Here is a 12,699-nt window from a genome sequence, read left to right as displayed (position 1 = left end):
CCAAAATAAAATTTCAATATATTTTCTGAAAAAAATTTATATAAAAGTGGACCTTCACAGTTTAAACCCTTGTTCAAGGACCAGCTGTATAATATAAATAACTTTTTTAAAAGCTGATATAACTTTGTTTTGCAAGTAGTTTTTGGATTTATATTTTTATTATTTAAATGTAACTACTAAATTATTTCTCTACTTTGGTTTTTTTTTTTTTTTTTTTTTTTTTGAGATGGGTTCTTGCTCTGTCATCCAGGCTAGAGTGCAATGGTGTGATCTCTGCTCACTGCAACCTCTGCCACCTGGGTTCAAGCGATTCTCCTGCGTTAGCCTCCTGAGTAGCTGAAACTACAGGCATGTGCCACCACACCTGGCTAATTTTTTGTATTTTTAGTAAAGACGGGGTTTCACCACGTTGGCCAGGCTGGTCTCAAACCCCTGAACTTGTGATCCGCCTGCCTCAGCCTCCCAAAGTGCTGGGATTACAGGCATGAGCTACTGCACCCAGCCTACTTTGGTTTTATAAACTTGATGCTTCTGCCAGATTCAACCTTTGATTATTTTTAAATTGCCAAAAAAAATTTCTCATTTGACATTCTTCTTTAGCTGAAAGATAGCCTAAATGTAATTGAAAATGTAAACATCTTGATATTTATAAAGCTGCATTTTTTCTATGTGTTTTTCAATTGCTTGAAATTAAGAGTACCTACAATTTTATTTTCATTATCTACTATAAAATTGAATACAGAGATACACATAACTCATCTTTGATTTTGTAGGAATTGCACGTAGGTGAAAACCAGATTGAAATGTTAGAGGCAGAACATCTTAAACATCTGAATTCAATTCTTGTGCTAGACCTGAGGGATAACAAGTTAAAGTCTGTTCCAGATGAAATTACACTACTACAGTCCTTGGAAAGGCTTGACCTAAGCAACAATGATATTAGTAGGTAAGTTTAAATATGAAATGAATAGAAATTGTGTTTGTATTTGGTTATAATTCATAATTTGAAACATTTGTTTGAAAACCATGAGGTTCCTTTTTTCTAAATTGAATTCACTAAATATTGATTGAGCAGTAATTATGAACAGATAAAGATTAATTAGGTTTTGTCTTTAACAGCAAGCTAGATATGATAATAGAAGCAGACATATTTATGACTTACTCTAACTAGATTATCATTAGTGTTAGTATTATTACTCTTACTAGAGTATAATTTAGTTCTAGTTACCCCCAGAACTAAATTCTAAGAACGCTGGAATATATTTACTTTAAAAGCATTGCCATAGCACTGTTTCCCAAATATGGGTATGTATTAGAATCATTTGAGAAACATTGAGAAAAAAAAAATACAGTTTCTGGGACACTAATGAATCAGAATCTCTGATGATGGGACCCTAGAATTTTTGTTCTTTGTTTTCTTTAAAACAGTTCCTAGAATTTGATGCTTCTGGTCCTCCAACCAGCAATGAACTGGGAACCATGTATAAAAACCCTTTCTTTGTTTTATTCCTTTACCCTAGAATGCTTTTTTTTTTTTTTTTTTTTTTGCCTAATAGTATTTCGTTTTTCATTTTAAGTCCAAATCTGGTTTCTGCTACTCCCTTCTCCCCCTTAAAGCCTCACCTGTGTCTATATCTCTACTCTCATGGCAACTTGACTTGTTTAGCATTTATCTTTTTATATCATACTCATTTGTTAATATGTAACTTACATACAATAAAATTTACCAATCAAGCATACAACTTGATGATTTTTGGCAAAGGTATGTATTTGTGTAACCATAATCACAGCCATGTAGAACATTTCTATCTCCCTAAAAAGTTTCCTCATACCTTTTGCAGTCAATTCCTTTTCCATACCGCAACCCCTGGCAACCACTGATGTGCTATGTTACTACAGTTTTGTCCTTTTTAGAATGTCACATAAATGGAATTACATAGAATGTAGTTTTTGTGTCTGACTTCTTTCATGTAACAAAGTTTTTTGTGATTCATTCATGTGGTTGTATGTATCAGTAGTTTTATTTTTATTGGTGAATGTTACTCTATTGTACAGAGATAGATATACCACAGTTCATGTGTCTTTTCAATAGTTAGTTGATGGACATTTGAGTTATTTTTGATTTTTTGCTATTGTAAACCTCTGTGTGCAAGTTTCTGGTGGACATTATTTTCATTTCTCTTGAGTAAACGCATAGCAGTGTGTTTGCTTAGTTGTATGGTGACCATATGTTTAAAGACTCCACTTTTGAAAGTGACTGTACTATTTTATATTCCCACTAGCATTGTAAGATAATACTTATTATATTTTAGTTACCTGTATGTGTTCTTTTCCTGTGTTCAACTGAGGACTTGAGAACAAGAATCTTGCTATCAATATACCTGTGCCCTATATTTTGTAGATGCTTAATAGATTTTATTGATAGTGAATTTTTGTGTATAAATGGTTTTTTAAATGTGCCAGAGATGAAGATGACTTTCCTTATTGAATGGAAACATGAATTGGGCATTCAAAAAATATCTTTTTCTTTCTATTTGTCATCTTTTTTCAATTAGAATTTTGTTTCCTTGCTCTAAGTGCAAAATCAGAACATTTAGTATCAGTCAGGATGTCTATCTTGAATCACTGATTCATTCAAATTTATGTTTAACATTTACTTTTTTAGCAAATGTTATAATTTAACAAATGTTTTATAGCTCACATTCTTTTTAAATTAATCCCAATATGACAATTTTGAAAACAAATCTGATTTTTCTTTTATATGTTTAGCATTTATCTTGAAGGGAAATGTTTTAGGTTTGCATTACTTGGCCTTTCTTTGAGGCTATTCTGTGATACGTTGTTTGCCGTATGTTGTTTTATAGTTAACTATGGTTGGAGTATACGTATATTTGATGCTTTCCCTGAAATCAATTTAATCTTTTATAGTCTTCCCTATTCATTGGGAAATCTTCATTTGAAATTTTTGGCATTAGAAGGAAATCCTTTGAGAACAATTCGAAGAGAAATTATAAATGTAAGTGTATTTGGAATTCAACTCTTTGTTAAATTGAAATTCAGACATATATGTTGATCTATAAAACTGCAAGGCATGTCTTGGTGAATGTCTTTGTCTCCACCCTTTTAGAAAGGAACACAAGAAGTCCTAAAATATCTACGAAGCAAGATCAAAGGTACTTTAAAATGTTCTCTTATATTTTGAAGGGTTCATAAAAAGTGAAGAATTAATAGTACATAAATTTAAATGTCTTTTGGGTATACATATTTGGAAGTAGTAGATCCTGGCAGGTGTGGCTAATTCTAAATCCATATAGTCTGTAAGTATGCTGAGGTTATAAAAATATCTTTAAACTTACAATAATAATGTTCTGTCTGTAATCTCTTTGAATTGTGTTAAGTCTGCCAATTAGAAAATTTAACAAGAAAGATTCAGTAAGCACTTAGTACTTCAGCTTTGAAAAAGGAGTAAAACTTGACTTTCAGGATATATGGGTTCTATTGACTAGAAAGTATATTGACAAGTATTTCATTATCTATTTTTCTTGCCCAGCTTTGCTAAACTCTGACAAAAATTAAGACAAAACACACTTTTCAGGATGTTAATTTAGCAAGAATATGTACTAAAAGTGAAAATAATACAATAAATTAATTTTTAGTAATTTACTAAACATGTCATATACCCCAAAAAAAATAGTTGTACGAGTGCTTTGCTAAGTAACAAACCACCAAACCACAATGGCTAAATGTGGTAGCTGTTAATTTAGTTCACAACTTTGTTGGTTATGCATAGCTTAGCTTAGCACTATGTTGCCAGTCAACATATATTAAATGAGTAAGTTAAATGCATAGTTTAGCTATTTTTTCTGCTTTATCCTTCAAGTAAATTATTAAAATAATTTTCTAAGACTCTTATTTTCTATCAAGGAAAGTGTTTCCTTCTCCAAATATGCTTTCTCGTCCAGAACAAATTGATTATTCTGTCATGAATCAGTTAGAGGTCATGTCATGTCAGACTGATCAAAATTACATGAACAGAAAGCCAAGATGAACTTAGTGTAAGTTACAGTTATGTACAAACATTTCTGTTAGACAGTTTCTATCCAAAGATGGGAGAGTGAATCCATTCATATAATTTTATTCTTTCCAGAAACCCTACAAAAAGAAAATTGGTAACGGAAATGTTTTAAAGGTATACTTCCATAAAGATAGGGAGAATGGGGGAAAAATAAAATAATAAACATGTGGACATTGGAAAGTGAGTTGTTTAGTTGGTTTAGGCTACTATAACAAAATATCTTATACTGTAATTTATAAATAACAAATTTATTGCCCATGGTTCTAGAGAACTGTGATCAAAGCACCAGCAGATTTGGTGTCTGGTAAGGACCTGTTTCTCATAGATGGCATCTTCTTCATGCTTTCACATTGCAAAAGGAGGCTAAAAAGCCCCCTAAGACTTCTTTTATAAGGGCACTATTCCCATTCATGAGGGCTCTGCCCTCAATATCTAGTTACTTTACAAAGGCCCTACCTCTTAATACTGTTACCTTGGTGGTTAGATTTCAACATAGGAATTTTGGGGTAACACATACATTTAAGCCATAGCATAACAGAACAGATGGTGACTGAGTTAGTAGATGAGAAAGACCTTTTGGCTATTACAGATAATGCTGTAATAAACATTCATGTACAGGTTTCAGTGTGAATGTATGTTTTCATTCCTCTTGGGTATATATAACTAGGAGTAACATATTTCTCGGTCATATGATAACTCTATGTTTAATCATTTGAGGAACTGCCAAACTGTTTTCCAAAGCAACTGCACCAATTGACATTCTTACCAGTAGTATATGAGGGTTCTGATTCCACCACATCCTCATCAACATTTCTTATCTAATTCTGATTCTAGCCATCTTGTTGGGTCTGAAATGGCATCTCATTGTGGCTTTGATTTGCATTTTTTCTGATGAGTAATAATGTAGAGCATCTTTTCCTGTGCTTTATTAGCCATTTGTGCATCTTTAGAGAAATGGCTATTCAGATTCTTTGTCTGTTTTTTAATTTTTTTTTTTTAATCATTGAGCTGTAAGAGTTCTTTACATATTTTAGATACAAATCCCTTGTTAAATAAATGATTTGCAAATATTTTATAGTTCTCTGTGGGTTATCTTTTCATTTTCTTGATGTTGTTCTTTGAAGTATAAAAGTTTTAATTTTGAGCAAGTCCAATTTTTCGTTTTTTCCTTTTTTTGTTCTTTTTTTTTTTTATATCTAAGAAAGCTTTACAAAATCCTAGGTTATAAAGATTTGGCCTATACTTCTAAACATTTTATACTGCCATTGTTTTACAATTTAGGTCTTTGATCAATTTTGAATTACTTTTATATGCAGTGTGAGGTAAGAGTCCAATTTCATTGTTTTGTATGTGGCTATTCAGTTTCTCAGCACCATTTGTTGAAAAGAGTATTCTGGCTGGGCGCAGTGGCTCACACCTGTAATCCCAGCACTTTGGGAGGCCAAGACGGGCGGATCACGATATCAGGAGATCAAGACCATCCTGGCTAACACGGTGAAACCCTGTCTCTACTAAAAATACAAAAAAAAAAATTAGCCGGGCGTGGTGGTGGCTGCCTGTATTCCCAGCTGCTTGGGAGGCTGAGGCAGGAGAATGGCATGAACCCAGGAGGCGGAGCTTGCAGTGAGCTGAGATTGCGCCACTGAACTCCAGCCTGGGCGACAGAGTGAGACTCTGTCTCAAAAAAAAAAAAAAAAAAGAAAAAAGGAAAGAGTATTCTTTCTACTTTGAATGGTCTTGGCATTCTTGTAAAAAATCAGCTGACTATAAATGTATTGGTTTATTTCTCCACCATCAGTTTTATTCTATTGATCTATATGTCTGACCTGTGCCAGTTCCAAACTGTCTTGATTACCATTGCTTTGTAGTAAGTTTTGAAATCAAATTAGGAAGATTGAGGGCTCCTACTTTAGGAGGGCTCCTCTTCTTTCTCAGGATTGCTTTGGCTATTATGGATTTCTTGCAATTCCGTATGAATTTTAGAATTAACTTGTTAATTTCTACAAAGATATAGATTATGCATTTCTGTAGATCAGTTTGGGGAATATTATTATAACAATATTAAGTCTTCCATTCATGAGCATGGAATATTTTTCCATTTTAGATCTTTAATTTCTTTACACAATGTTTTATAGTTTGCAGAATATAAGTTTTATACTTCTCTTAAGTTTATTTCTCAGCATTTTATTCCTTTTGATGCTATTAGGCATATAATTGTTTTCTTAATTCCATTTTTGTGCTGTTATTTGCAACTGTATAGGAATACAATGATTTTTGAATGCTGATCTTGTACCCTGCAACCTTGATGAAACTATTAGTTCCAATAATTTTTTGGTGTATTCCTTTGGATGTTCTATAAACAAGACTATGTTATTTGCAAATAGAGATAGTTTTACTCTTCCTTTCCATTCCAGATGCCTTTTATTCCTTTTCTTGCCTAATTCCCTTGGCTAGACCTACCTCCAGGACAGTACTGAATAGAAGGACTGAGACTGGACATCTTTGGGGGAAAGCTTCTAGTTTTTCATCATTAAGTAACTTAGGTTAGCTGTGGGTTTTTTGTAGATTCCCTTTATTGTGTTAAGGAAGTTCCCTTCTGTTTCTGGTTTTTCAGTGTGTTTATCCTAAATGAGTTGTTGAGTTTTTGTCAATTTTTTTTTCTGCATCTGTTGAGATGGTTGTGTGATTTAAAAAATTCTGTTAATATGCTGTGTTACATTAATTGATTTTCAGATGGTAAATCAACTCGCATCCATGGTTAAATCCCACTTTGTAATGGTGTATAATACTTTGTAAATGTTGCTAGATTTGTTTTTTAGTGTTTCGTTGAGAATTTGAGAGTTTTTGATCTGTTTGTTTTCTTGTGATTTTTTTTTTTTTTTTTTCCTGGTTTGGGTGATAGCCTAATAATGGCATCATAAAATGAGTTGGGAAATGTTCCCTCCTCTTTTGTTTTTTGGGTGAATTTATGAAGAGTTGATATTAATTTTTTGCATGTTTGGTAGAATTCAGCAGTGAAGCTATTTAGGTATGGGCTTTTCTTTGTGGTTAGGTTTTTTTATTACTCTTCACATGTTATAGATATACTCAGATTGTCTGTTTCTTCTTGAGTCAGTTTCGGTAGTTTGCATCTTTCTAGGAATGTGTCCATTTTATCTGAGTTATTTAATTTGTTGGCATATAGTTGCCATAGTTTATCCTTTCCATTTTTGTAAGGTTAGTAATAATGTCCTCTCTTTCATTTCTGATTCTAGTAATGTGAGTCTTCTCTCTTTTTTTCTAGGCCACACTAGCTGAAGATTAGCCAATTTTGTTGACCTTCCAAAGAATGAGCTTTTAGTTTCATTGATCTTCTCTATTGTTTTTCTGTTCTCTATTTCATTAATTAACACTGTAATTATTTGTTTCCTTCTAATTGGTTTAGATTTCTATTGCAGGTGCGACTGACTGGCGCCAGCGTTGTGAGTGGTTAAAGAATTTACCAAGACAGTTGTGGTAAAGAAAGGCAGATTTATTAGAGAAAGTACGAAGATACGTTGCAAGGGTGCAACAAGTAGCCCATTAGCAAAGGGGCTATCTGCCAAGAGGCAGGTGCTGGAGGGGAGTTTTATAGGTTCATGCTTGGAGAGGGCTATGCAGAACGAGGTCATGCTGCTGGGGCTGTGTACAGAGGGAGGTATTTGGGAACAGGATGTTGTGCCAGCAAGTTGTGATGAGAGTTGTCTATGATTAGCTGTCTCTTGGAAAAATTGTTCTCCCCCCACCCCACCCCTTTTAATTGTTGCTTACTTATCTTATCAGGACTCCAGAGTTTAGTTTGTTCTTTTTTTCTAGTATCTTAAGCTGGAAAGTTAGGTTATTGATTTTGGGATCTTGTTTCTTGACATAGGCATTTACAGCTATAAATTTCCCTCTAAGCATGGCTTTATCTACAGCTCATATGTTTTGGTATGTCGTGTCATTTTCATTTACCTCGAAGTATTTTATGATTTCTCTTTTGATATCTTCTTTGACCCCATTGGTTGTTTAAGGATATGTTGTTGAATTTCCATTATAATGTGTCCCTGACATAAAAAAATGTTTTAAGTCTGTTTTGTCTGATATTATCATAGACACTCAGCTTTTCTGTAGTTGTCTTATTCCTTGGTTTCCTCCTGTGAGCTAGTTTGTGTACAGCCTGCTTGTGTACAATCTAGGCTGTATCTTCAGTAGATCCAGAAATTTCATCCCAACTGCCTTTTACCACAACCTTCATTGTTTTTGAGAGCTTTCATGCTTTGTTGTGAGTGAAATCAGTTCCCTTGGGAAGAGATTAGGAGCTGTTTTTATGACCTGTTTCTTCCCCAGGCAAAATCTTTGAGCCCAGGCTATGAAGCTGGGAATATGGAAGATGGCAAGTTTCTCTAAGAATAACTCTCTCCTCTAGGAGCTGAACACTCAGTAGAAGGAGTCAGCAATAGACAGGTTCTCCTGGTTTGCCTCTCCTTTCTTTGAACCACCAACTTATGAGCCAGGGGAAGAGCAGTCAGAGCCCCAGTATTCTCATCATGCCAAGCTCAAGGTAGAGCCTCCTTTCTGTGCATGGAACTGGAATAGAAGAAGGGAGTCCTCACCTTACTCATCAGGGATTTAGCATTAGCAACAGGCAGCTGGTGGCAGGATGAGAAATGCTGACATTGCTCTCAGGAAGAAAGCCCTCTGGCTGGGAGATAGGGTTTGGGGCTGGAGGGTTGGGGGAGAGGGAACCCTATGTTCTTAGTTATAGCCTTCTGGAGTGGAGTTTCTGCCTCTCTGACCTAGAGAAGGGGAGAGAGGAAGCAGTCTAGGTTCAAATACCACAGACTCACCTCTTAACAAATTTTCGCAGATTTTCTTGAACAGCTATTTCTTCATTTGCTGTTTGCTAATCGAATCATTTCCAAGGCTAGACATGGTGGCTCACGCCTGTAGTCCCAGCACTTTGGGAGGCCAAGGCAGGCAGATCACTTGAGGTCAGGAGTTCGAGACCAGCCTGGCCTACATAGTGAATCCCCATCTCTACTAAAAATACAAAAATTAGCCAGGAGTGGTGGCACACACCTGTAGTCCCAGCTACTCAGGAGGCTGAGACAGGAGAATCACTTGAACCTGTGAGGTGGAGGCTATAGTAAGCTGAGATTGTACCACTGCACTCCAGCCTGTGCAACTCAGAGCAATACTCTGTCTCAAAATAAATAAATAAAAATAGATTCATTTCCAGAGGCTTTAAATTATGCTTATTTTTTGTTTTTGTTTTTGTTTTCAGACAGAGTCTCATTCTGTCGCCCAGGCTGGAGTGCAGTGGTGCAATCTCGCCTCACTGCATCCTCCACCTCCTGGGTTCAAAGAATTCTTCTGCCTCAGCCTCCTGAGTAGCTGGGACTACAGGCACTTGCCACCACGCCCGGCTAATTTTTTTGTATTTTTAGTAGAGATGGGTTTTTGCCATGTTGGCCAGGCTGGTCTTGAACTCCTGACCTCAGATGATTTGCCTGCCTCAGCTTCCCAGAGTGCTGGGATCATAGGTGTGAGCCACCGTGCTCAGCATCCCCTTCCGCCAAATTTTTTTAAAAAAATTATTTTTTTACAGTTTTTAACCAGCTTTTCTGCAGAGCAGATTAACAGAGCTCCTCTTGCTGTCGTGATGGAAGTTGATCTTTGGGAAGTATATTTTCTATGTGAAGTCTATGCAAAAGGAGAACAAAAACTGGGTAAAACTAGCAGTCTGCCATAATAAGCAATAATTGAAAGCCCATTGGCCATATATCGGTAGAATCTTTTACTGGGAACCTCTCCATATATATATCTTTGCCTTCTTCTCAGTTTTTCATAGCTCTTTTGTCTTTCAACCCTTTATGTTGTCTCTTTCCCTGTTTCTTTCTCTTTTTTTTCCCCCTTTTTTCTCCTTTCTTTTGGGGATGGGGAAAATTTTTTTAGAACAGGATTGTAAACCAAGGGAAAATCAAGCCAAAACCAAATACATGTAAGCAATGGCCTTATTGTTTAAGAAGTTCAGAAGTAGAAAATATCCAGCTCAGCTACTTAAAAAAATAATAAAAAGGAATATCCCAATATAAATAGTCAAAGCCTGAGAGAGTAATTTACTTAAAAAGCATTTTTTTAATTTTTAATTTTTTTTTTAAATTTAAAAGTGAGATCTTGCTCTGTTTCTTGGGCTAAAGTACAGTTGCACTATACTAGTTCTCTGCAGCCTCGAACTTCTGGGCTCAAGCAATCCTTGTGCCTCAGCCTTCCAAGTAGCTAGTACTACAGGTATGCACCACTACAGCGGGCTATTTTTACTTTTTTGTAGAGACAGAGTCTTGCTATTTGCTCATTCTGGTATTGAACTCCGAGACTCAAGTGATCCTCCTGTCTAACCTCCCAAAGTGTTGGGATTTACAGGCGTGAGCCACCATGCCCAGGCCATATTTATTTGTTATTTATTTGTTGCTCTGCTTCTTGCCAATAATTGGTCATGTTATTAACATCTTACCATTCTTCCTTCTCTCCCTGGTTGTTCAATCACATTTAAATAATCCCTTGGTATTTCTAGACATTTGTAGTTTCTGGGGTTTAATTATCTCTTCCGTTTTTCTTGGTATTTGTACAGGTATACATACTTAGAAAATACATACTTAGAAAATTCCTTTGGACTTCAAAATAGGTTGAATTATTCAAAGCATATATTGGCAAGACTCTTAAAATTGTGATAATCGTATGGAGAACAATTATGTGTGTGCATAATCTAAGGGGAATTTCAAATAGAACTGAAACATTTATTTTGAATTAATACTTAACTTTCCACATACATACAAGGGCCCAAGACTTTTTCCTTATCAAAGCATAACTTTATTATTTATAAGTAATAAGTATTTTCTCAGTGAAAAGATGCTCGGTGAAAGAGCAATCTACATACGTATCTAGAGGCATGTAAGAATCACCTGTGGAGCTTTTAAAAAAATATATATGCTCAGGCCCAGACTTTAGCCCATCTGAATCTGAATTTTGGGGTAATGGGGTCTAAGTATTTAAACAATAGTTAGAGCGGAATTGCATTTAATTATCTCTAAATTTTCTGGAGCTCTTTGAGGAAAAAGTTGGGACACTTCATTGCTTCATATATATTTTTTTTCCTTCAGCTTTTCTTCTCTGCTTTTAAACTACTCTCATCTCAGTTTTAGAGGTAGAAATTGATTGGTAAAAATTGAGAACAGTGCTGATCATTTGATTCAAAGGATGCTGGTAAAATGAGATAAAAACTTTGTGCTGAAGTGAGTAGAAACTACTAACTTTAAAGAAACTGAACAATCCAGAAGCATGAAGTTATGTACCAGTTTAAAATAAACTTAAAATTTCATTAAAAAGCACTTATCTGTGATGCTTCAAATGTAGAAACGTAGTCCACAGATTCCTCAGACTCCACTGTGTCAAAGAAAAATCTTCTCTTTTACAGCTTATTAAGTTTTGGTTGTGATTAATTTATATTCTTCCCAGTGTCTAACAGAAGTGCAGTAATTCATGCAGGATTTAGAAAAACTTTCTGCAATGTACTCTTATTTATCTTTTGCTAGGAAGAGTAAAGATACAAATCCCAGATAGCCTACAAATATAACTCTGACATTCTTATTTTTGAAAAATTAATATTTTTCTAGAGTACTTAAACCATTCTCCAGATGATCATTATTCTAATTTTTACATTTTAATTGGTGTGTTGTTATGTTGAGCCTACACATCTCTATCTGTAAAATGCAGATAATACCTTTTTGAAAGGTATGTTTTGAGGATCACAATTTCATGAGGTAGCATTGTGTGAAATTACCCTACAATGTCCTTGATTCATCTAAATAGTATTAAACCTTCTTATTTGGTTATCACAGACTTTCAAATAATCCTGATAGCTATTTACTTGTTCTCCATTCTACATCAGTAGGCTAAGTAAATATCAATGGACTATAATTTAAATTTTGTTTTTATGGTTTATAAAATATATTTTTAAGGTCTAGGTTTGGGGTTTGCAAAGTAGCAATCTGACAAGCAAATCTTACACTCATTACAGTTTGTGATAAGCCTAAAGGATCAATTTTAGATTTTAAAAAACCCTTGTAAGCAGAGCATCTCAAGTTGGAGGTGTTAAGTGAGTGCAGATTCTAAAGCCTCCCCAGTTTATTGGTGAGAGATATGTTCCAGTGGTGATGATACTATGCCTGCCAAGGGTGAGGTCCTGCCAGATTGGTAAAGTTCCCCAGTGGGTGCTGCTGTGGTTTCAGTGATGGTTTCCCCTCTACAGTTTTGTTGAGACTTAATCTCCAGTGCAACAGTACTGAGAATTGTGGTCTTTGGGAGGAGATTGAGTCTTAAGGGCTCTACTCTCATGATTAGGATTGGCACTCTTTTTTTTTTTTTCCTTTTGATATGGAGTTTCACTCTTGTTGCCCAGGCTAGAGTGCAATGGTGCGATCTTGGCTCACTTGCAACCTCTGCCTCCTGGGTTCAAGTGATTCTCTTACCTCAGCCTCCTGAGTAGCTGGGATTATAGGCATGTGCCACCGTGCCCGACTAATTTTGTATATTTAGTAGAGATGGGGTTTCTCCATGTTGGTCAG

The 12,699-nt window shown here is 35.2% G+C and overlaps 1 protein-coding gene across 1 annotated transcript in view; it reads left to right on the top strand.

The window, feature by feature from the left end:
• LRRC40 (leucine rich repeat containing 40) overlaps positions 1-12,699 on the top strand; it is a 63,330-nt gene that overhangs the window by 30,987 nt on the left and 19,644 nt on the right. Inside the window, exons 7-9 of the mRNA XM_025370746.1 lie at positions 774-946; positions 2,929-3,016; positions 3,128-3,173. Of these exons, the coding sequence (XP_025226531.1) occupies positions 774-946; positions 2,929-3,016; positions 3,128-3,173 (307 nt within the window). The remainder of the gene's footprint in view (positions 1-773; positions 947-2,928; positions 3,017-3,127; positions 3,174-12,699) is intronic.

The sequence above is a fragment of the Theropithecus gelada genome, chromosome 1 (genome assembly GCF_003255815.1).
Source record: "Theropithecus gelada isolate Dixy chromosome 1, Tgel_1.0, whole genome shotgun sequence".
NCBI lineage: Eukaryota > Metazoa > Chordata > Mammalia > Primates > Cercopithecidae > Theropithecus > Theropithecus gelada.
Note: the sequence above shows the minus strand (reverse complement) of the source record. Positions and strands in the feature narration are given on the sequence as shown.